At 40.9% G+C, this 23,556-nt stretch overlaps 1 protein-coding gene across 3 annotated transcripts in view; it reads right to left on the bottom strand.

Moving 5' to 3' along the window:
• The window catches only part of sept4b (septin 4b), a 52,145-nt gene that overhangs the window by 22,320 nt on the left and 6,269 nt on the right, over positions 1-23,556 (bottom strand). The window contains exon 1 of one of the 3 annotated variants that reach the window (XM_034700691.1): positions 5,656-5,841. The exons of the other annotated variants lie outside the window; for them this stretch is intronic. Coding sequence (XP_034556582.1) covers positions 5,656-5,721 — 66 coding nt within the window. The 5' untranslated portion in view covers positions 5,722-5,841. Of the gene's footprint in view, positions 1-5,655; positions 5,842-23,556 lie in introns of those variants that run through there. 3 annotated transcript variants of the gene reach the window in all.

Here is a 23,556-nt window from a genome sequence, read left to right as displayed (position 1 = left end):
CCCCTGTGACACAGCCTAAGCTTTTTTCCTTAATGCCATTTCCCCCCCTTACATTACTTTTACTTTTATACTTGAAGTAGTTTTGAAACCAGTATTTTTACACTTTTACTTGAGTAAAAAGCTTGAGTTGATACTTCAACTTCTACAAAAGTCTTCTTAAACTCTAGTATCTAGACTTCTACTTGAGTAATGAATGTGAATACTTTTGACACCTCTGCTATGAAAACAAACTTTCAGCAGCACACACAGTCATGTCATGTGACTCTGTCCACAGCAGAGCCTTTTTGTAGACAGGAAAGAATGTAAACCTGTGTCGTTTGATGCAGACGGGAAATATGCAGAAAATGGGAATTTGAAACACATTTTCTCTCAAGTTGTTTGAGAAACTGGATGAAACATCTTAACTGCACAAAGAACAACATGCAGCGGACTCTGACGCCCTGCAAAGCAGATATCCACCACCTCTTCAGGAACATAAATATTGTTTCACAATAGCAAAGAGCGAGGAGACGCTGGATCTGCTGAACTTACACTTCCTACGCTTCCTCGCCCATTCAATTAAGGCTCTTTATCTGTCACAGAGAAATTCCTGTTGGAAAGCAGCTAAAGCTTTTACTCAATTTGTTTTTTCCTCTTTTTAAAAGGTGGCAGGGTGCAACAAAGGCTCATGTGGCTCTGCTGAGGAAAGGGGGGGTTTCCGCTGGAGGACTTGGAGAAGGCGAGAGGCTTTTCCAGATTAAAATCAAGGAATTCCTTTGTTCCTTTCAATCATACTGTATATTACAATCCTCAGGCATCTAAGGGGCTTGGAGGGACACATGCAGGTATTTACAGTATGATCATGGGAGGCAAATGTGTTTTGTATGGTCACAATCATCTGTGGCTTGTCCAGGCTGCATGTCCACTCACTCATATGGAGAGTGTGACTTCCAGCTGGCCCAAAATCTGTCTCAATATCATGTCAGCTACGATAAAGTTCCTATTTTACTCAATCATTTTGAGCGATTTGCAGAACAAATGCACAAAGAATCAAAGGGAAAACAGCAGAAAATTGGGCAATTATGGCCATATTTACTATATTCCCATTTTTAGAGTGTGTGCCCTGCCCTGGTTGTAATCTTTTTGACAGTTTAAGAAGTCTGAACTGCTTCATTAGCAGCAGCATGGAAGGCAAAGTGTGGCCTAGCTAAATTAAGAAAGGATTGTTAAAAATATCAAACAGATTTAAAGCTTATCTAAATCACACATGCACACGCTAAATGTTCATATTATGCTTCAGAAGCTACAACAAAGGGCAGCGTTTCATCTGAACTCAGTAACTGCATTTTCATTTATTTGACAGAGCCTCATTTTAATGAGATTTACGTGTTCTCAGGCATTATTAATGGAGTATGTGCGTGACTCGGATACAGTCTAGAAAGGTGCCATTAATATTTATTAAGATTGGCGTGGTTTCACCCAAACAGAGCAGAGAAAAACCAACACCTGTAAGCCAAAAAGCAACGGCAGACAAAACAAGCCAGCTGAGCCAACATCTGCAGGGTGGTGACCTCTGATTGCCCCACTGAAAGGAAGTCAGTGGGTTGTTGTGTGGCCTTGCTTCTATAACACTTGAATTCCAGTCTGTCTAAATCCCACATTACAAGAACACAAAACCACTTTGTGTGATTTTTGGCTCCTGCTGGTCCTTATCACAATGGCACTGAAGAGGGTGAAGTCTAGAGTCGGAGTCACAGATCTGCCGAAACAGTGTTGGTATTGTGTTTTGAACAGATTCAATAAGAGAAATTACATCAGTGTCTGGACTGGGTTTCCTGTCTTGCCAAAGGTACCAGTCGACTGGAAAACAAACACAAGCTAAAGCTAAATTCCTCTCAGATTCACTACTTTTGCAAGAGCGGTTAAAGAACCAGCAGGCTGGAGTCCCGCTGGCAGGCAATGTTGGAGGTTTACTGTTCATTGCATCATATGTGATATGCATAAATAGGTTGACACTACAGGCAAAACACATGCCCCGGAGGTAATCTTTAAAGTTTAACAAGTTGCAGTTTCACCACAGCTTTAACATTATCAGCCTGTTTCTGGATCATTTGAACTTAGCCTCCTGTAGTTTTGTTGTATGACTTTAAACACAAACATGTGTTTCTTACTGACGGACTGCTGTAACAGTAATCTGATTCACAAACACAACCAACAGCTGTTGCGCACTCCAAAGTGTTTTCCATTATCTTTATAACTGATTTGAATTCTGCAACTAGCAATACAACCTGATACCGTCTCTTTTCTACGAGACATGAGAAGACCCTTATATTGGGGCAGAGTTCAATATTGAATGAATCACCCCATCCACAGCAGTTTCATTATTTCAATTTCAAATTTGTTGGGGTTCAACTTCAACTAAAATTGTATGTCACCATCATTTATTTTGTAACAGTAGTTTATCTCACAAAAAGCAGCAGAAATGACTGTAACCTAAAAAAAACAACAACAACACTGGTCTCCTGGTGAATATGCATGATTTAATACTTACAATAAGATAGCTCACACCCACACTATGTGTTTGCTGCAGAGGGAGAAAACAGGTGATAAGCAATGTTATCTCGCTAATGATGCAGGCTTAGCCAATGAAATCTCAAACATGCGGCCTGCAAGCCGAAACTGGCCCAACAGAGGGTCCAATCCGGCCCGCGGAACAACTTTGCAAAGTGAAAAAACTACAGGGAAGACATTGACTGCAATTTTTCAATAAAAGTCACTACTATTTCAAATTGGTCCTCCGGGGGTCACATGAAATCATAGTGCTGACGGAGTGCACCTGAATGTCGCTCCGGGACTTGTTCTTCTCAAAGCACTATAAGATGGCGAGGTGCAATGCTCATTGTGGATTAAGAGATAAGACTGAGTCCTCTCTGTAAGAGGGGACTGGATCGTATCCTGTCTTGAAGTTGGGTCTCTGTTAATAATTTAACATAGAGTACGGTCTAGACCTGCTATGTTTGTAAAACTGTCTTGAGAAAACGTTTGTTGTGATTTTGCACTATACAAATAAAGATTGATTGATTGATTGATTGATTGATTGATTGATTGACATAATGGTTTGCTGTCATTAGTGTAAATAAATGAATGAGAGGAATAATAAAAGAGCTTTATAAAAGGGTTAATTTACCATTTAAGAGCCACATCTTAGTAATTGTTTTAAATTCAGGATTTCTTCTGAGGGATCAAAAACTGTATGCTGTCTACAGATTGAACTACTGTCCACCTGATTACCTGTTTCTGAATCTGTGCTCTCTCACACCACGGGCCTCCTCAAGGCATCGCACTGAACACATTATCTTCACGTATCCAGAGACATCCAATATTTGATCTTATTTTTATTTATTGTGGCTTTGTTTTCTTTTTCTTTTGAACTATTTGTTTTTATTGATTGTGTTTTTAAGCTTGTACAGCACTTTGGTAAACTGCAGTTGTTTTAAAATGTGCTATATAAAGAAAATTTGACTTGCCTTAACTTGACTTGACGTATCACTTAAGAGAGTTCAGAAGTAAAAAAGTGTTTCAGTTACCAAGTGTGAACTGAGCTTGGAGTGGAGACATATCATTTTCGATGAAGGAATGACAGTCCATAAGGTCTTTTTCGTCCTAACATTCTCGGGTCAATAGTCTATAGAGTATGTTTTGCTCTCGAGGGAGACAGGACTCGCTTTTCCCAACCAGCGATGGTAAAATGTGCTGGTCAGCAAATAGAGGATCACACAGAAGTGAACATATTTTCATTTCATAACGTCCTTTCACAGGAAAATCCCCAACATCTGTAAAAACTCAGATTGTCTCCTGGGACCAATTTTAAAATATAGGAGTAGGAAGGGCTAAGCATTACTGCAGATAATGTTTCTGATAGCAGAAATTCTCTTGTATTATATTGACCAAAGAGGAGGTATCGTTGCTGAAAATCCGGCATCAGACTGTTGTGTAAGTGGGAAAAATGTTGTTGTGCATTAAACACTAATATCAAAGGGTACATAGCACCACATAAACACACAACAGGCCTAAAATAATATGATTCATGTAGATGTACACTCTTGATACTGCCTCTTATCAATGTTCTCACCTTCACTGTACAGACAAAGTGTTTCTGTAAGTGAGAACAAGTTTGATGTGTGAAAGTGTTGAATTCTTCTAAAGGACAAAAACGAGTCACACTCCTTTCCAAAGGAAACACAAGTACACAGAAGCATGAATAATATTTGGTCTTTAGACTCCTATAAATAAAGTTTTGGATCATTAAAGAGATAAATATACAACAGGCTCACATGTCTTCCCTTAACCAACAAGATCATGATGTTCCATGTCCAGATACAATATTTGCTCTATAAGTGTGAAGCTTCCTTTTTTAAGCTGACCTTGCTGGGCCGTGTGGGTCACATCCCTGTGGATCAATCTGTTTATGTCTTCTGTATCATTTATCAATAAGCGGTAGTTCCCAAGTTGAGCCAATGAAAACCTGTGATTGACACTCCGGACATTGCAAGAGGATCTCTGTGTGCCCAGGATTACAAAGCTGTTAGCAGAATAAGCAGTTCAAAACCTCTGTGCACACTGGGGCTAAGAGGTTTGAGATTGTTTGGATGCAAATTTAGTCAGAGCAACGCTGTCAAAGCTTGAGTTAATGAGCCAAAAATAGATGATTTCCTAATATGCATGAATTTTTCAAGTTTCTTAGTGCACCAGTCTGGAGTCCACACAAGTTTTTAAAAGTGTAACACAAACCTAGACTAAACGTTAAAAAGGATTTCTGATAAGTCTCAATATGGATTCAGAGCTAGTTACGTGTCGATGACTTGTACCCTCAACAGATGGCTTTGGCGACCTCTGGGGCGGCGCCTGACCGGCCTGGGCTCCATAATTGTCCCCTTTTCTCCTTTTCTTTCCATCTGTTTTCCTCCTCCTCCTCCTCCCGGATGTAATCTGCTTCTTTAATCTTGATGCCCAACTACATCAAGAGCCACATAAAAACCTCACACACACACACACATTACAGAGCTTGGAAACCTCACCACAAGGACCCACACACACACACACACACACACACACACACAGATGGGACACCTTGCCAACTGACTCATTTGTGATGCCAGTGACTTTAGCACATTTAGCTTAAACATACGTTGTGCTAACTAATGTGCAATCAACATTAAACTCATTCATATAGGATGAACACTCGTCTTTAACATATAATGTACAGCTGGAGTGAAACTATCAGAACATCTGTCTGCCAGGAGCTTTGCCCTACAGATGAATAAGAACTCATCTGCATTGACCTTTGTAACACTGCCATCAAGAAACATCAATCCAAGACGTATAGTACAACTATTCCTATACATGCATAGTAGGCAGGAAGTCCAGGCAGCACATTATTAGAGGCACAGCTTTCCTATTAGGGACTCATGACTAGTCCAGACGATAAAAATGATGATAGACCACTGCTCAGAGCATTACACGATCAATATCATTGTCTTAAACAAAAGGCAGACTGATGAAAACATGACTACATCTGCCTCTTCACATTACAAACCAGGAAAGGTTGTCTGCGACAAAAAGCTTGTGTAGCCGAGCTTATCTCACTTCTCATCACAAGTCAGATGACACACTTACCATTCTGCAGACGGCCAACAAGACACACAAACATACACGACCCAGCAGAGGATGGCGAACGACCATGAACTGCTTCAGGTCTGTGCGGGACAAACCCTCTGCACCTCCAGCTCGTGCAGAGCTACACAGTCTTACAGGCAGACATTAATAACGTAGCACTGCACAGGCACTCGCTGCATCCAGAGGAATGACTGGCTGGTGCTGCAGCAGAAAGAGAGGCGATGGGGGGAAAAAAGGAGGAAAGGGAGTGATGGTCAGGCAGACGTGGAAGGAAAAGCTTGATTCACTAAACTCTAACTGTCTTATATCAAAGCATATCAAATCTGGAGATATGAAGACAGGACCTCTAAAACACAGAAAATATACTTAAATATTTCATAATTTTAATGTAAAACAACATTTCCTAACATTCTCCAATTTAATCACAAATCTAGTGTTAAACTGTATTAATTAAAATTGAGTTTATCTTAAAACTACAGTACCCATTTTTAGGAATATTTTACATAAGACATTAAGACTTTTACAGAAAGTTAAGTCTATCACAGCTTAAAGTGAAGGCCATCACGTCTTGTTTGTTTGGGTACCTCTTGCCCTGATTAGAAAGTGTCTGTTTACAGTCAGTGGGCATGATAATATTTATTTAGGCTGTACAAAGCCTATTCCCTCACACACACACACACACACACACACACACACACACACACACACACACACACACACACACACACACACACACACATGAACAGAACAGCAGCTAAGATTCAGTTTGACAGCTCTGTCTAACTACTACTAACTACTCTGTCAAAGTCAGCACCTGACACTCAACTATTGGGTAAACCAGTTATTGGCAACTAAAAAATACATTACCTTCTTCTGCAGATTACTTTCACATCCACAGGGCCTTAAATAACAATGATCTACACACTAATAAGGATGCATAACAAGTACTGCAGCAGGTTTCAGGAGTGAGACGGATGATTTTTTGAAGTATGAAAATATGTGTGGCACATGGTGTGCGTCAGCAGCCCTCGCACCTCAAGTTAATGTGGTGTCAAAAGACCGTCAAGAGGAAATGGCAAAGACTCGGTGAGACACCTGGCATCCTGCAGGGTCTAACACAGCATGATGGTTAATCCAGATCCCAGCCCCAAAAATTTGAGGAGAATTAGAAGTTGGGCAGAACATTTTCAATTTATGATCCTATATAGGCGCTTAGTCTCGTACTAAAGCTGCCGGTGTGTTTTGATATCTCCCGGGAATGACTTGGCTGACGCGTTGTACTGTCATATGTTTGTCCATACAATACCGTTTACTGTAGTTGTTGAAATAACAGGTCTTAGGCATAACTTTGGTTTGCAGCACAATACAATCCATTTATTGCATCACCGTACGAACAGTTAGACAGCGTCCACAAGTTTCTCATTCATTGCACAAACAAACATTTTAGACGCGGTTCTCCATGCCGCCTGCCGACGTAGCGTCACTGCATCCAACGTAACATCGTGACAAGGCAACAACATGACAACGTGACAACACAACAACGGTCAAAAACCAACTGCCCTTCCGGGTCAAGACACACATCTGATACCCAGGCGGTGACGTACTTTTATACCTGTGCCCTTAATGAGCAAAACGATGACACCTTGTGGCACAATAAACAATGTGTTTCACAGCTTGACCCAAAAACATGAATCTGGCTCTTACAATCCTATTTAGAATGTTTTAGTTAGGTTTGAAGGATAACACTCAGACCGCTGCCACGTCTTTCTGAATCTACACGAACAGTTTAAATGACGCTCTTCTAGAAATCTAGGATAATTCAACAACAACAAAAAATACTATCAGGGTACAAACACTGAAGACTTTTGCATATGCAAAATGACTTAAGGAATACATTTCTGACTGTAGGTTGACTTATATACTGTGTGCTCCCTGCCTGCCAATGGTCTCTTATAGCAGTGCTTCAGTGGAAAAAGCAGAAAACAATGTCAAAAAACATTGTTAGGGACTGTCATTTTGTCTCTTTTCTCGTGGGTCCTATGGACAGAGTGGTATGTCTTGTCTATTCACTAATCATGTAGGGGAGAACGGGGTTGGTTGTCACACTTTTTACTGTTTTGATGATTGCTCATCATCAAAACATCTTTCAATAGTCATTCCTACATTAAATTGAAGCTTAAGGTGTTGGCTTAAAATGTGTATCCCTCTCATTTTCCAACTCATTGTAACAAAGAGGCAATTAACAATCAAAGACACTCTGACACATTGTGAAAATCTTTTAAAAATGGCAAGAAGGCAGAACTAAATTTGAAAGTTTAGTTGCACTGACAAGTGATAGTCCTACATAACTTAATGCATTTTAACATAAAATGAGCAAGGAACATGAACAGGAAACACATCTTTAGGCCAGCCTATATAACAACATAAAGAGCAAAACAAATAGGCCGAACAATAACGGCCGACTCAACTAGGCTACATGCAGTCACTGTCTGAGTTACAGTGATGGCACTCCAACTTATTTCACCATGCATGATTTTGTCAACATAGGAGTTGGTTGTTACATGTGACAACCAACCCCAAAGAGAATCTGATGAGCAACCCCCACTGGATTTTTTTGCTAGCATCAAGGCTAACAACCATCAAACAACTATTTAGCTAGCTAATAAAAATCCAAGCTATAGCTTTCCCCTCACACTTTGTCAGGGTAACACTTGTTTTGTTATAAACCCATCGTTTAAAAGCCTAGAAGAAAAATAATGAGGAGCTGAATATTTACAATTTGACATGAAAAACACAAAAAGTCCTCTCACCTCAAGTTCAGCTGTCTTACTCCAGAGAAGACTATGTAGGTGAGCTCTGATCCTAATTCTGGAAATGTCCATACCCAAATTTGAGAGACAGTGCCCTCTGGTGGCGAGATATAACGAGTGTGCCAACCAACCCGTGTGACAACCAACCCCGGTCTCCCCTACTGTACATGCAAGCATAGTATCATTATAAAGAAATATAACTGCTTCATTTTAACTGTGAAAATGTGCCAGTGAAAATGTAAAGACTGTATTTTTTTATCTGCTTGTTGTAAATCACTGTCAGGATCAGGAGTCTGATTTACATAACGGTGCATATAATCCATAATAAAAGTGTACCTACGCGAAAAAAAACACAGAAAAGGCATGTGCCAAAAATTATTCACATTTACAAAATTGTGTGGACGCACACTTTAGCACAATGTTCCCTTTATAAATCACCGTACACTCAGCTCGTATTAGGCCCTCTACACGCCCACTTTCAACCATAGAACATCAATGAAGGTATTTTTCTTTACATGGCACAGTTTACAAATTATCTGCAGATTTTTTGTTTTTCAGGTGAGGTGGGTCTATTCACAAATGTGTATTTAACATAATGAAACGTGTGAAATGCATTAAAATATAACCTGACTTCAGTTCACCATCTCACCACCTGTGTCTCAAATATCCTTTGCCTCCAAATTACACCTACGCATGGGTCAGAGTTTGCTTGTTAGTGCGCAAATTTCACCACTAAGTTTAATTTTATAGATCACAAATTTTGCTCGGAAAGTGGCATACACCATTTTCAGGCCTTGATTGCTGTGTACCAAACGTTTGTAAATGAGTTCTCAGATCTGTTGACAGGCATTAAAGATAGCGATATAGTTAAAGTCACATTCTGCTGATGACCTCATCTCTTTTTGTAGGTCATGTAGAGGCATCAGTGTTAAAGTGTGTCTAGTTAAAAACTTCTCCCAGGAGGTTTAAGGTGGGTCATTGCACCATTATTAGGGTTTTGTGAACAGCTCAGTAGAGTCAGGACAGGATGTAATGTAGGAAAGGAATAAAATGGATAAATTGAGAGTGCATAATGTACTGCATGTAAACTATTAAAGCTAGGGTTGGTAGTCTCGGAAAACCAGCATGAATTTGAATGTAGCTTTTCCTCAGGACTCCGTCTAACCCCTCCCCTCCTCCCTCGGAGCTCCTCCAAAACGACGCCCCCCCCCCCGCTCACATGCGCGAGCGCCGCTGATTCTCGACCATATGATCGTGACTGATTCAAAACCGGTCCTCACCAAAACATTATCATAGTTAAAGTTAAAAACACAAACAAACATGGCTGCTGTTAGTACTCACAACTATCATGCTAGCATTATCCAGTTGTACTGGTGACACGATATCAGGAGAAAAGTTATAACACATGTAATACTGTAACAGCTCTCCTGTTTGTTAAACCTGTTCAGTGTAGATGCTCTTAATTCCTACAGTGTTGACGGTCAGTGAAGGCATCGGGAGAGGTGTAGAGTGTGCGAGTGGGAGAGAGGAGAGGAGAAGTTTTTCATTCATTCAAACATTGATTGTTGTTTTGTTGGTTGGCGTGATCACGGCCGATAGTGACCGGTTATTAAAACTCAACGTGTTCACGAATCGGCTCGTCATCACTACAGCGTCCGAACGGACGCTACAATAAATATATATTTTCTGTAGGACTTACTGAACGTCATTAATTATTCTGCTTGTTGGTGAGAGCTTTTTAGACTCTGATCCGGACTACAGTCCTGAGCAAAGCACCTCATCAGGTCAGAGGGGACAGGCCCGAGGTCGAGCGAGAGGGGCAGTAAATAGAGTCAGGGGAAGTAGAGGCAGGAGAAGGGGACTCGGAGGAGTGCACGCCGGGGAAATGTATGTGCAGGAGGAGGGCAGAACGGCTGGACGGGATTTGATTGGTTTAAAATTTGGGGAGCCAAAAAACGGTGATTGGTTGGTGTTTTCCCAGGTTTACTCCGGCTGTAGATAGCAGCTTTTTTTCACTCTTTTTTAAGAACACATCATGTATTGATTGCCATCAGGACATAAAGATCATTTTAACCAGTATGACAAAAAGTGTATCTAAATCTGATTACCAACCCCAGCTTTAAGATACTGATTACATCTGCACCAAACTAAATCCCCTTATTTAAATAACAGAGTGAATGTGGGAGGATTTAAAAAGACTGGGTTAAATCAGTCTCTACTTCTGGTCAGTGCAGTTTTCTCCTGTTTCCTCCTTTTCTTTTAATCATATCCCGCTTTTATTTGGCAGCAAAGAGAAAACAAACAATCCTGTTCTGGCTGCTGAGTTTCGAGATGAAATATTTGAACCTGGCTGACGAGTGAGAACTGGCATTGGGACAATGTTAAATGGCAAAGAGCTTCTACAGGAGGCACACACTCCCATCTTATCTAGGACTGTAAGAAGCCTCTTTAAGGGAGCTGCAGTCAGAAACACTGAAGCTGAACACAGTGATGAACTCCTCTGCTAAACAGCCTTTGGGGTCTCTATGACTGCTGGGAACAGTTGGGGCTTGGCCACCACTGCACAACATGACAGTAATGAGGAGAGAAGAATGTGGGTGAAGGGCTTGCTCAGAGGAATTAACAACAGTGACAAGATAGCAAGAAGGGGAGCAAGGCTGTGAGCAATGTGGGGATTAATTCTCAGAGATCAACATTTAAATAACATCTTACAGCTCACCATGAGAGATGCTTTTTTAAGTTCACATTCCTGCATCTCACTCGGTTATAAAAAGATGTATATGGTTATGATAACCATAAAAATGGGTGAACTTTACTTGGCAAAAGGCTTCAGGCGCTTAAGAGAGTGCTCTGTTTCTGCATCTGTGCAGAAGCATTCACTTAAAAAGTCACTCTACCAGATGTTCAGAGTATAATCTCCATAAATCAGAAATAAGAGATTTATGTTACAAAGTGACCATAGCACACATTCAAGAACGAGGAGACCAGTTTCTGTATTCAGTGTTATAATAAACTAAGCTATAGCTACATCACATGGGTAATGACACTGTTGTCAAACTGACTCATGTGCACTATTTAACCCTTCAGATGGGAGGATTTTGAGGGGATTGTAATCAGTGTGGGTCATTTCGTTCAGACTGTGGTAACGTTAATCTGGTGGGGGCTGTTCTGGGTTCCTGCGCAGACCATCTGTGACTGACGAATAAGAGGCCATGTGTTGATATTTGTTTAGTGTAAATTAGTGTGTGATGGCTGTGCCTGGGTAGCTTTAAGTTAAGCTGTAAACTCCAGATGTGTGTGTGTGTGTATATATTCACTGACCCTCATGTGTCTATTTATCTTACTGTGTTAGTGGACAGATTGCTGACAAAGCTGCCATCGTCTAGCCAGCAGCTGGGCTGTGCTAATAACAATAATCCAGTGAAGCACATCTTCAGCATAATTTAAACCGCAGCTATTTTACAAAAGAAACAAAGGAAAGGCCTTCTAACCATCAACATCACAACGAGACAGTGACATTAAAAGACTCTGATAGGGTCCAAAAGTGCTCTGAATGTAGCACAGTGGGCATTGGATTTTTGTAATACTGGTATTTTCACCAGTCCTAGAGGGGGAAATGCACAGATTAGGAATATGGTGGGTCATAGTGGTGAGCCTATACAGCTATGCAAAACTCTAGAAAGCTGTACATTTTTTTGAAATATAAAACTTACCCATTTAATATTTAACATTTATATATAATATACAAACTAAGTATTGATTTCATATCTAGCCCGAGCAATTTTATCTGCATTCAAACATCTGTTTTTATGGATGGGACATGATTATCGAATGGACGAATGTTTGTTCACTTATTAAAAATCGAAGAGTTAATGTGAATGTTATTTCATTTTAAAGTAGGTTTTTCATCGTTTTCACCGGTGCCTGGTTGCAATCAAGCGGCAACCTCCGGTCTAAGAATATGAGTCCAATGAGGAAGTGCTAAAAACTGCAGTGCATCGAGGATCTGGAAGTCAAATACACATGAATGGAAAAAAGACAATCTTTACAGCAGAAATAAACATGCTTACAGCCTGGTACAAAAGACGAGTGTAGTCTGGATAGCTCATGTCTCGATCTGCACACACTGTGAGGGGTTTCTAATGCGGCAATTTCAAAGATATTTAGATCACGAGTCTTCCAATGAGAGGTACAGTACAGCTGACTTGATTGACAGGCGGAAACACTGCAGCTGTTGGCGAGGAGGCTCAAAGCCCGCCTCTTTACCTCACACTGGCTCGACAGAAGCAATATGGCTGCCGCCGACGGTTGGCCTCAAAACAGTGCTTCAGAAACAGATGCGTGACGTCACGGATTCCACGTCCATATTTTATACAGTCTATGGTTGCAATACTGTATTCCCGCCAGACAGTGGCTATAGAGTGTCTTAAAGCTGTTTGCTAACCGTATTAGATAACAGAAGAAGAAGAATGCAAACTGAATTGAATAGCGAAAGAAGTCGTAAAAATTAGCGACAGTCGCTGGAAATACATATGTAGTTGCATGAAATTCAGAAATGGAGATAATCACAGAGACTGAGCATGGCTGTAAAATGTAAACATACACGGCATGCTGCTGCATCACAGGAACACCGACATAAAAGGTAGAGACAGATGATACCAGTGCCTGCTACTAGCAGCACCTCTTCATGCTCGATTATGAATATTCGTCGAATAGATGCCAGTGATTATCAAATTGTATTTTGGCTTGAAATGCCCAACCCTATTGTTATTATGTTTGTGCTTAGAGGAAACATATACCCTGATGTCCATTGCAGATTGGTGATATCTGCCTACAGAGATATCAGTCATGCTCTAGCAGACAAAAGGATGCTGAAGTAAATAAAGAGAGCATGCCTTCTAATCTGACATGTCCACTCTTTATGAAGCCGAAACTGCTGTGCCACAGCTCCAGCACATAAAAATGTTTCACCTCATAAATCTAAAAAGCCACAGTGTCACTGAGATGCTGAGGACACATCCCATGGGTAAAGAACTTTTCCTAAAGTGGTCTTTTCAAAATCTTGAAGCTGCTAGCATAGACTAGGCAGCGGGCACTGTTCAGGAGTGGGTACCCTTACCTCATCATTTAGGCATCCTACAAGAGTGAAACTTTACATACATGAATAGCAATGCAAAAAAGGCATGATTTCTGAGAGGGACTTTTCTTCCTTGTTCCCTTCCACTAGTTGGGAGCAGGAATCTGATTGCTGACCTTAGTCTGAATTCTCAGGCTAACTCTATTAATAGCCCAGACACTAGCGAGCGCAAGACTCCTAAGTCAGCAGCCAGAGCTCACTGGCCAGGCTTCCTTGTAGCCTGGCTCTGGATGGACCAAGCTGTTGATTAGAAAGAAAAACAGTGCTCCCGGATCAGCATCTTAACTCATTCAATTTAGTCACTCTCACCAGAAAAGAACAACACAGCTAAAAATATCAGACAAGTCCTGTTGGGCCACTCAAACAGCTCAATATGTACAGTATAACTTCATGAAGATGAACCGGTGTCTCTTTGAGCAGAATGGTTGCACTAGCCTTTAATATTTCCCTTTAATACTAATACTGCAGAGAAGGGGCAACCCTTAGGCACAATTTCAAGGGAAACTGGGCAGCACTGCGAGAAAGACGCTGCTCGGACTGCTCATTTAGAGAGGGAAAACTTGACTCTCCACAGAAAGATATTTAGAGATTATTGGTGCTCTGCAGCTCCAGCACCAACAAGAAGGAGCTGTAAATCATTCAAAAACTTTCCTTCATCCAGAGAGAGATTAACAGCTCCCGACAGATGCTCTTAGACACGCCAAACTTCCATCACACTGTTAACTTTGACTCTGTGTGTTTTATGGAGGCAGAAATTTACCGTTGCAGCTCCTTCATGTCACACAGGAATTGATATGTTTTTGTGGGGTTAGGTTTCCTTAAAGCCCCAGGGGGTTGGTACACATTGTCTTGAGTTGTTATGCAATGCCAAGATGTCTCATTCTCTGCCCACTTGTGCTGTAGTTTTCCCAGAGAAAGCAATCTCATAACCAAAGTGGCTGAAAGGCAAAGACCGCAAAGTGCCATTTTAGATATTCACATTGTAAGAGCTACATCTTATTGTCTGGATGTGAAGTTTTTCCTTGTTGTCCAATCAAAATGTGAAGAGAACAAAACTATATCTTATGTTTCCTGCATAAAAAAATAACTGATGAGAACATTTACTCTAGTTTGTTATGTGAATGTGCTCACTGTGTGTTTTGTTATTTGACCCATCACATCATCAAAAAGTTAAATACATTCCTCCGTCCTCATGGTGCTCCCGTAGTATGACACATTCCTCACAAAACAGAAATAACACAAACAGGCGGCACAAGAGGGCGGCTGGCAGTCTTCTGTGGCTGCGGTCAACAGGTGGAGTCGAATGGCAAGGACACTGAGGGCGTTTATTTACTCTCCAGGGGTCTGCTCTGTGGTGGGAGACTACAGGGCCCCAAAGGGCTCATAAAATGTTTCAACTGTTGGATTGCACTGTAAAAAAAAAAGGCATATTGGTGTAAGCTAATTAGACAATTATTTTTCAGGTATTTTTAGTTCTGTGTAAATAAGCCCAGAATCATTCACATTCAGGAGAGCGACCCCTGGAAGTTAAATAATTACTTCTTTTCAACAAATGTAGAATTGTGACGTTCACGAAAGATACCAAATCTATTGACCGGCTCTTTGACACGAACGAGGGAACCGATTTGTAGTTGCACGCCATTCTTTTTTTGACAGATGTAAATCATCCTACTAGTGATTATTTCCCAGATAAAATGAGTCAACCCCAGGCTGGCTTCTTAAAAATTAATAAATAAATAAATAAATAAATATAAAAAGGAACCAGTCTTTTGAAATGCTGTTTGAAAGGAGCTGATATACAAGATCCAGCTTCCTTCAAAGAGCCGTAAATTCCATCTCTAAACAGCTGATCAAAAGCAACAGTGTACTTCTATCCCAGTTTCTTTAATGTTTTGCAAGTAAGATGTTTTTTTCTTTTCCCTGGTGTCTCAGGGAAGCAGACTGTTCCAGGTTAACGTGTCTTCTGCTTAATCAAACTCCTTTGAAGAAAAACATGTTGGTTTCTGTCTGCAGGGGTAAACAAGTGACAAGAAGAAAGAGGTTCACACAACTTTTCTCTGAGAAACTCAACTCAATTAAAGGCTGATGAGGTCACATTGAGACTCAGTGATCAAATGTTGGTGAAATACAGCAGGTGCACATGCACGTTCACAGATGAAAACACGGTTCATTTCCAAGCATAAACGTTATTTTGACCTTGGTGAGCTCTACGTTTTACAGGAAATTGATTTGATAATGAAGTCCAAAATACTGCAGTCACCATGGGCACAGCAGATATTCTTACTACATAATATCTTTAAGACAAATTATGTGTTTTCTCTGTGTGCCCTGGCTTTCAGTGTCCTTTAAGTTTCTATTTTTACATCAGTAATTCTATAAAATAACCAGAGGGCTGAGTGTGCTGCTATTCTCCTGGTTAGACGTTTAATAGAGAGCTATGAGCGCTGGGATCCTCTTCATGTAAAAACCTTGGTTCCTGTGTCTTTTTCAGAGTTTCAATAAAGAAACTATAAAAAGATAAACTGGGGATACTCAGAGAAAGTCCTAAAAACAGCACAGCTAGTGAGTATCACCCCATAAAAAAAGTTGCCCTTGGCAACCTGTTAATCAGCTACAACTACTGGATGTTTTTCTTCTTTCCTTTCAATGAGAGGAGTCTAAAAAAGAGACTAGAGGAGGTAAAAATAAGGAAGTCATTAGCTGTTTGTGGTGCTTAAATACTGAGACCCGCTTCATAAAGCAGTCAGTAATGGGCACCCACTCTGCATGTCCTCTAAACCTTTGAAGGTCATATGTGCACACACACAATCCCACACAAACACACACAAAATAACACAGACACCTGAAATTAAACCCACCTCACACAGTGCTGCAGTGAATGAGTTGTGGTTTCCTGCCAGACGAAGGTTTTACTCTATAGTTTAGCAATTTTGGTCAAAATGCTACTAAATAAATGAAAAAGATACCCCTCATTATAATGATACAAAATAGAAATAGAGGAGCAGGTTAAGGGATGTAAAAAATATGTGACTTTTTAGTTGTTAGTTATTGAAAATAAACCATTGAGTCATTAGATCAATCTTGGTGGACAGCTTGTAGTGCATGGAAGTGTTTTAACACCACCTTAATAAGGGGATGTTTCCCGTACACTCCCCTTTGATAAACAGTCATTAAGAGTGTTTATAGGTCTCTGATTAAAGGGTCTATACAGCAAATGCATATCCAAAACTGCAAGAGTGCTCATGGGAGGTTAATGACAGAGGAAAAACTAATAGAAGTGATCAAAACCAAGATCTGAAGCAGCATCTTTGCAATAAAGTATGCTTCAAAAAATAAACAACTATTCCTCACTATTTGTTTTAGATTCACAGACTTTCTCCTCGGCTGTGAGGATGGAGACACGTGGAGAGACACGGATGCTGGTGTGGTCTGAGCTCCTGGATAATAGTGAGGTCGACATGCCACAGGTATGTGAGTGTGCTTATGTGGAGGTTAAAGAGAGAAAGCCTGAAAACCAGAGGGAGTGAATCCTGTAAGTGAGACGAACTATTTTGGACAGACAGGGAGTTCCTTCGTACATGGGAAGACAAAAAAGAGGGTTTGAAAAGAATTCGGGAGCACATGAAAGAGGACAGAGGTGAGAAGGGGCGAGCAGGCTCTACAGGGATGGAGGGAGGCAGGAGCCACATGTCTCCTCTTTGATCCTTCAATGAGACACACATGTTGTGTTCATTCAGTTTGCAGGATTCTCACAGAGGCACACTTTAGATACTTTGGTCCCAAATCCAGACACGTGTAGCATTACTGTTTGCAACTCCAACACATTACCAAAGCATGCATACTAGCATGTGTCAAACAGTTACCACTCTACAGACAAGTAAAACAAAAACTGGCAATGTTACGAAGCAACAGGATGTCAATCAATACAAAGACAAGTACCAAAACACGACATGAGACGATCCTCATTGATATGTATATACTAGAGGTGTATTTGAGTTAGAAGAGAGTTCAACAGGAATTTCAAAAGACTCAAAGGTTTCAGTAGCAAAGCTTAAAGCTGTCTGATCTTACCACAAAGCTGTGTAGATCTAAGACAAAGAGAACATACCTCAGAAAGATGGAAGAGACTTCAGCACGTATCGTAACATCAGTGTAAGGGGATCAGATCACAGCTGACTGTTGGTATCATTTGGATATTATCTGCTACTGAGATTTATTCAAAGCAACTCAATTCCAAACACACTAAATGTCTGCAGATCAGACAGAAGGAAAGAAATGAGCTGTCGATTTTTGATTTGTAGAAATCAAGAAAGTCTTTTTATGAAACTTAAGAGTAATAAATATTTACTGAACAGTGGCGTGCCGGTGCCGCGGTTATTTCAGTGTCTGGTTTTAAAGGGGCCGGTGGCAGATTGATGTGGATAAGGTCAAACACATGTACCCAGACACACACATACACACACAGACAGAGTCAAATGTGATACGCTGAGGAAGGAAAACTCACACACTCTGATGGTCAATAAAAGCGCACCTGGTCTTTGCCTGCCCCCATTACATTTCTGACACTGTTTATTCACACTGGGCAAGCAGCTTCTCTCTCTCTCTCTCTCTCTCCTCTCTCTCTCTCTCTCTCTCTCTCTCTCTCTCTCTCTCTCTCTCTCTCTCTCTCTCTCTCTCTCTCTCTCTCTCTCTCTCTCTCTCTCTCTCTCTCTCTGTGTGTTTGTTTATGCAGTGCCTATCTGTCTGCTGCAGATAGTCGGGGTCCCCTGTGTATGTTGGCACTAAGCTGTGGAGATCTATGATTTTAAAGGAACAGTACATTCAAAACTGACTGATTGATTCACACAAACTGTTTTATTTTTTCTCTCTCTCACTAAATCACTTCCTAAATTATAGTAAAGTTCTCTAAATGTGGTTTTGTCTCAAACTCCCAGCCTCCTCTTACCTCCATCTATCATCATGTCACAGCACGCTAACACATTCCTCACTTTACCTACACCAAAGTGTTTAAATCTGATACCTCCATGTGTGTAAGTATCTGTTTCGTCTGTGTGTGCCTGCAGGTTGACAATGTGGATAGCATACAGTAGGATGAGCAATCAAACTGGTTTCGCTTCACTGCATTTTTCAATTTTTTATGGGATGCCAGCAGGTTTAAGGAGCTGCTTCTTTCGAAAGTCTTTCACATTTCCACACAGTTGTTTTGGGTCAGATCCTGGAGATAAGGCATTCCAGGCTGGAACCAGATAGAGATTTGATGTCCTCCAGGGACGTTAACCATCATTTACTATATCCCCTGTCCTCAAGAAGATCTCCTCCATCTCTGCTGCTCTTCCTTTTGGCTTGCCTGGCATTTCCTCTCGCTGTCCTGCAGCATGATGGGAGCATCTGGAAATGTTTTCTTTCAGGGTGCTGCAGCCGAAGACCATGCTGAGTTTGAACATGTAGGATTGTCATCTCTATGTAAACACATACACAGACAGCTAAGTACCTCTGGTCACCATCAAAGATGTCAAATTCATGTAATATTTAAATGTTAGGTTGCAAAAATAACTTAAAGGCTGAAGGCAATGTCAGGGATCTTTTACTGCTGATGGGTTAGCACGTGTTGGATGGCATGATGATTAACTAACATTTCAATGACATTCTTTTTAGCTCAAACATAGTTTTTTTACACTATTGATGTAGTTGACAAGTCATATATCAAGTATGTCCGATGCTATGCTAAATGACCCTTCATATGTAGTTATGATGGAAACATTTAAATGACTGTCATAATTTGTTATCCGCCTGATGTGATGCTGTGTCTTCACACTGCTTAAAACCTCTGACTTTGTTGGAGGCTTTGGCTCTTGGCCCAGGATGACTGTCCCTCTTAACTAACATCAGTCTGATTGGCACACCGCCTGTGCTACATGGAAGTATCGTGCTTGACAAGAACAATATCATCAAGTTTAATGGATGAATAGAATGGTGTACATAAAAACTCTTAAAGGTACGGATCAGAGTTTATAAATTCTCTGAAATGCCTTTTGATACAATAGCATGGTATGGTAACCTCTCTGTTCAGCTCAAAACCAAACTCTCTCGCCTGGTGCAGACTGCCATGAAGGTCATAGGGAAGACTGGCAACCCTTCCTTTCAGGCCATTTATGAGCAGTGTGTTCTTGGGCAGGCTCAGAGAATACTTGGAGACCCGTTGCACATCCTTTACTCTGAGTATGAACTTTAACCGTCTGGAAGAAGGTACAGAGTCCCCAAGTGTAAATTGAATCGTTTTAAAAACTCCTTTGTGCCAATTTCTATTAGAACTTTAAATAGTAAATAGCCTGTTAGGGTTGGGACAGTGTTATGGTGCTCTCTCTTTAAGAGTATGCTGTGTGTTGTATGAGTGTGTACTATTTATTGTACTTTTTCTTATTTATTTATGTGTTCTTGTGTCATTGTGGTGATTTTTGTAGGAGCAGGTAACATGTGCAGCACTGATGTCAAAGACAAATTTCCCTACGGGGACAATAAAGTACATTGTATCGTATCGTATCGGACAACTCACTGACACTAATAGGAACAACAACATTTAACCATCAAACATATCCAAAAATTCTAAATGCATATATTTCTACTATAAAGGCGTGCCTCCAAACACCAAAGTATGGCTTAATGACTGCATGAATAAGACAGAAATGAGCATAACTAAGCTGAGCACATCCCTGCACATTGATTTAATATGCTGATCTCAGTAGGTTGAGACATGACTGCACTCCAAACCACAGAGTGAAAACCTGGAGGAATTTGAGAGTCGTCCCACGGGGGTTGGAGGTTGGGAATAGATGCTGCAAATACTATAATTGTGCAATGAGGGCATGGAATCTGAGTATGCCAAAAAATAAAAACACCCACACTAGTGATGTAAACTTAAAGCCAAACTCCAGTGGAGTTGAGTATTTTTTATGATAAGTCTTTGATTCCCTAACAACAGTAATGAACCATGATGTTTGCTAAATCTTTGGTGACAAAGGGCTTCTTTTTGTGCTTCAATTTAAAGAATTAAGCTGTTACTGGAACGGAGCAATGATATGACTCTTGAGGAACTGAAAGTAATTCGTCTTACTCCACAAGTGCGCAGGCGTGCTGTTATCAAATGAAATCACTATTTAGTAAAACTTCATAGGGTTTCTGAGTGCCTGGCCTAGCTGATTGCTGAACAAAAACACAGCTTTTACTCATTGGTATTGGGACCAACAGAAGCCAGTTCAAACAAGAACAATACCAAAAAAATTAATGGCAGCTTCAATAAGGACTGTGTCTACAAGATAAAGACGGAAGGTCAGCTCAGGGCGACTTTATAAATCCACCTCACAAGTGCCAAACTCCTTAACTTGATTTTAAGAGTTACAGATGGCTACAACAGCGGTAGAATACATCTTAGTTTTATCCACTGACTGTATTTAAATATGGATGATACACCTACGTCTCTACCCATTCTTCAAAAGCAAAGCCAAAACTATTCTGTGATGGACTGCATTGGTGACATGTTTTGGAGCCATGGCTTGCACAGAAGCAATCTGGCTGGTGGGGTCATGAGACTGACATCAAACCTTACACACTTACCAAACCACACATTTAACTCAAAGATAAAATGTCCAAGATCCTTCAGGTCTATAAGTCAGACAATACAGTAGAACAGATTTTTGTCTCATTTTGAAGCAGACACTCCCTGTTATAGAAATTTCAATGACTCTTGTGTTTGCGTTAGTACTTGTGTTTGTTATGTTTTCTCTCACCGTTCCTCTTTTCACTCTGCCACTCCAGCAAAGAATGCTGCAGGAGCCCACATTTGTCAACAGAGCTGTCAGTCATTACGCCACACCCCCTCTTTACAACATCGTAACTAATGGAAACTAATGTTTTTACAAAAAATAATTCTTGCATGATAAGAACTAAGCATATCGACTGAAAGCCTATTTAAGCTAAATTTGATTGTGTATTTTACCTTTCTAGTTTGAACCATGTCCAATCTGTCAAAATGGAGGAGGTGGGCTTTATGATTTATACTGTAGCCAGACAATAGGGAGAGCTCTGGAGGATTTGGCTTCACTTTCTGGGAATGGTTGTGCTGTCCACCTTCACTCCAAGCGGCAACAAAACTGCAGTTCATCTAGGATCTGCTTGAGGCTGGCTCCGGAAGCACCGGAAACCACATACATACCAATTCAAAAAAGACGATCTTAACAGCAGAAATAAAACATGTTTACAGCCTGGTACAAAAGACGAGTGTAGTCTGGATAGCTCAACTCAATTGGCACACACTGTGGGGGGGGGGGTTCTAACGCAGCAATTTTGAAGATATTGAGATTACGAGTCTTCCAATGAGAGGCACAGCTGACTTGATTGACAGGCGGGAACACTGTAGCTGTTGGCTAGGAGGCTCAAAGCCCGCCTCTTTACCTCCCAATCGCTTGACAGCAGCAATATGGCTCCCACTGACGATTGGCCTCAAAGCAGCGTTTCAGAAACAGATGGGCGACGTCACGGATACTACATCCATATTTATACAGTCTATGCTATTATCCACAACCCCAGTCCCTGTTTCATTTGGGGTGTTAGCCTGAAAAACGGAACTGGAAGTGCGAAACCTAATCAAACACTGAGTTCCACAAATACATCACAACGTTGAGCCATACAGTCCATAGATGGACAATTCACGTGTCTCAAACCAAGAACAGCTGGAACACAACACAAATAATTATCAGATTAAATCATTGACTCCATTCAATCATGGCGGTCAAGCTGCTCTGATAACCTTGACACCTGCTCCACTTCCTTCCAGAGAGCGAACCCACAGAGGAAGTAGAACAGAGTAACCCTTTCTTTGGTGTCCCTGTTGCATTTTATGCATGTCTAGCTGAGTACCGGGACATTGGTGGGGGCCATGGGAACTGGGCTGAGATTATTTATAGCGGGTTGGGGGGCTTGGCAGAGGCCAGTTCTATGAGGCCTTAGAGGAATGTCTAAGGTCGCCCTCTGACCAAATCTTGTGCACAGTGCTGAGGCTGGGTAATGGGAGGCTAGCTCAGGCTGATGTGGGACATCTGCAGAGATGAAGACACGAGCCGATTAGTTTGAGGGTCTGGTGAGCAGGCCCAGCAGGGACAGGAAGGAAGCGGTGAGCATAGGAAGTAAGAATGTCAGAGGAGGACCAAATAGGGCAATCCAGCTAAGCATTTCAAAGGTTTTTTTTATATAAAAATGTGGCATTCAATGGCAGTCTTGGATCAGATATTCCTTGAGGAGATTTGAAGAGGAATGCACATGTGTTTTTAACACTATTTGCTAAAACTATCTGAGTCTTATATATTGCATAACTGTGCATCAACTCCATGATATTTCTGAGTCTGTTGTTTTCCTGTAGGTGTTAAACACAGCACAAGTGTTACTAATATCAGTAACAATGTTCAAGTGTTCCAATGAGCCTTGACAACAAACCAGCATCAACAGAAATACCACTTTGACACTGAGGCGGCTAAATGGAAGTCAATCATCATTAATTGTATCATCTACACTTTTGCTTTTCACAACTGTGATATCGCGGGTGTATTGAAGAGTATATTTCATGTATTATAATGTTGATTCTGATCATTTAATATAGACGTTGACAAAATTTTAAGTTGAATTACAATGCAGCTTCTCTTTGTGTGGAAAAACAGGCCCTTTTGGAAGGATATTGTACCCATAGATGGCGTGCAATATTTACAATAAATCCCCCTTTGAGCACTCATCTTTCACCATCTCTTTATTGTTGTCTTACAGCAGCCTCCTACTCAGTGAAGTGTTGCGTGCCTGCTCCCTAGTGCGATTGTTTGCCCTCACATCAAACTGAGGAAGCCCAGAGGGCGGCCTGTCAAAGCTTAACCCATGAGCTAAAAACCCCAATGTTGCTACAGCCTCTGTCTC

Source organism: Notolabrus celidotus, chromosome 14 (genome assembly GCF_009762535.1).
Source record: "Notolabrus celidotus isolate fNotCel1 chromosome 14, fNotCel1.pri, whole genome shotgun sequence".
NCBI lineage: Eukaryota > Metazoa > Chordata > Actinopteri > Labriformes > Labridae > Notolabrus > Notolabrus celidotus.
Note: the sequence above shows the minus strand (reverse complement) of the source record. Positions and strands in the feature narration are given on the sequence as shown.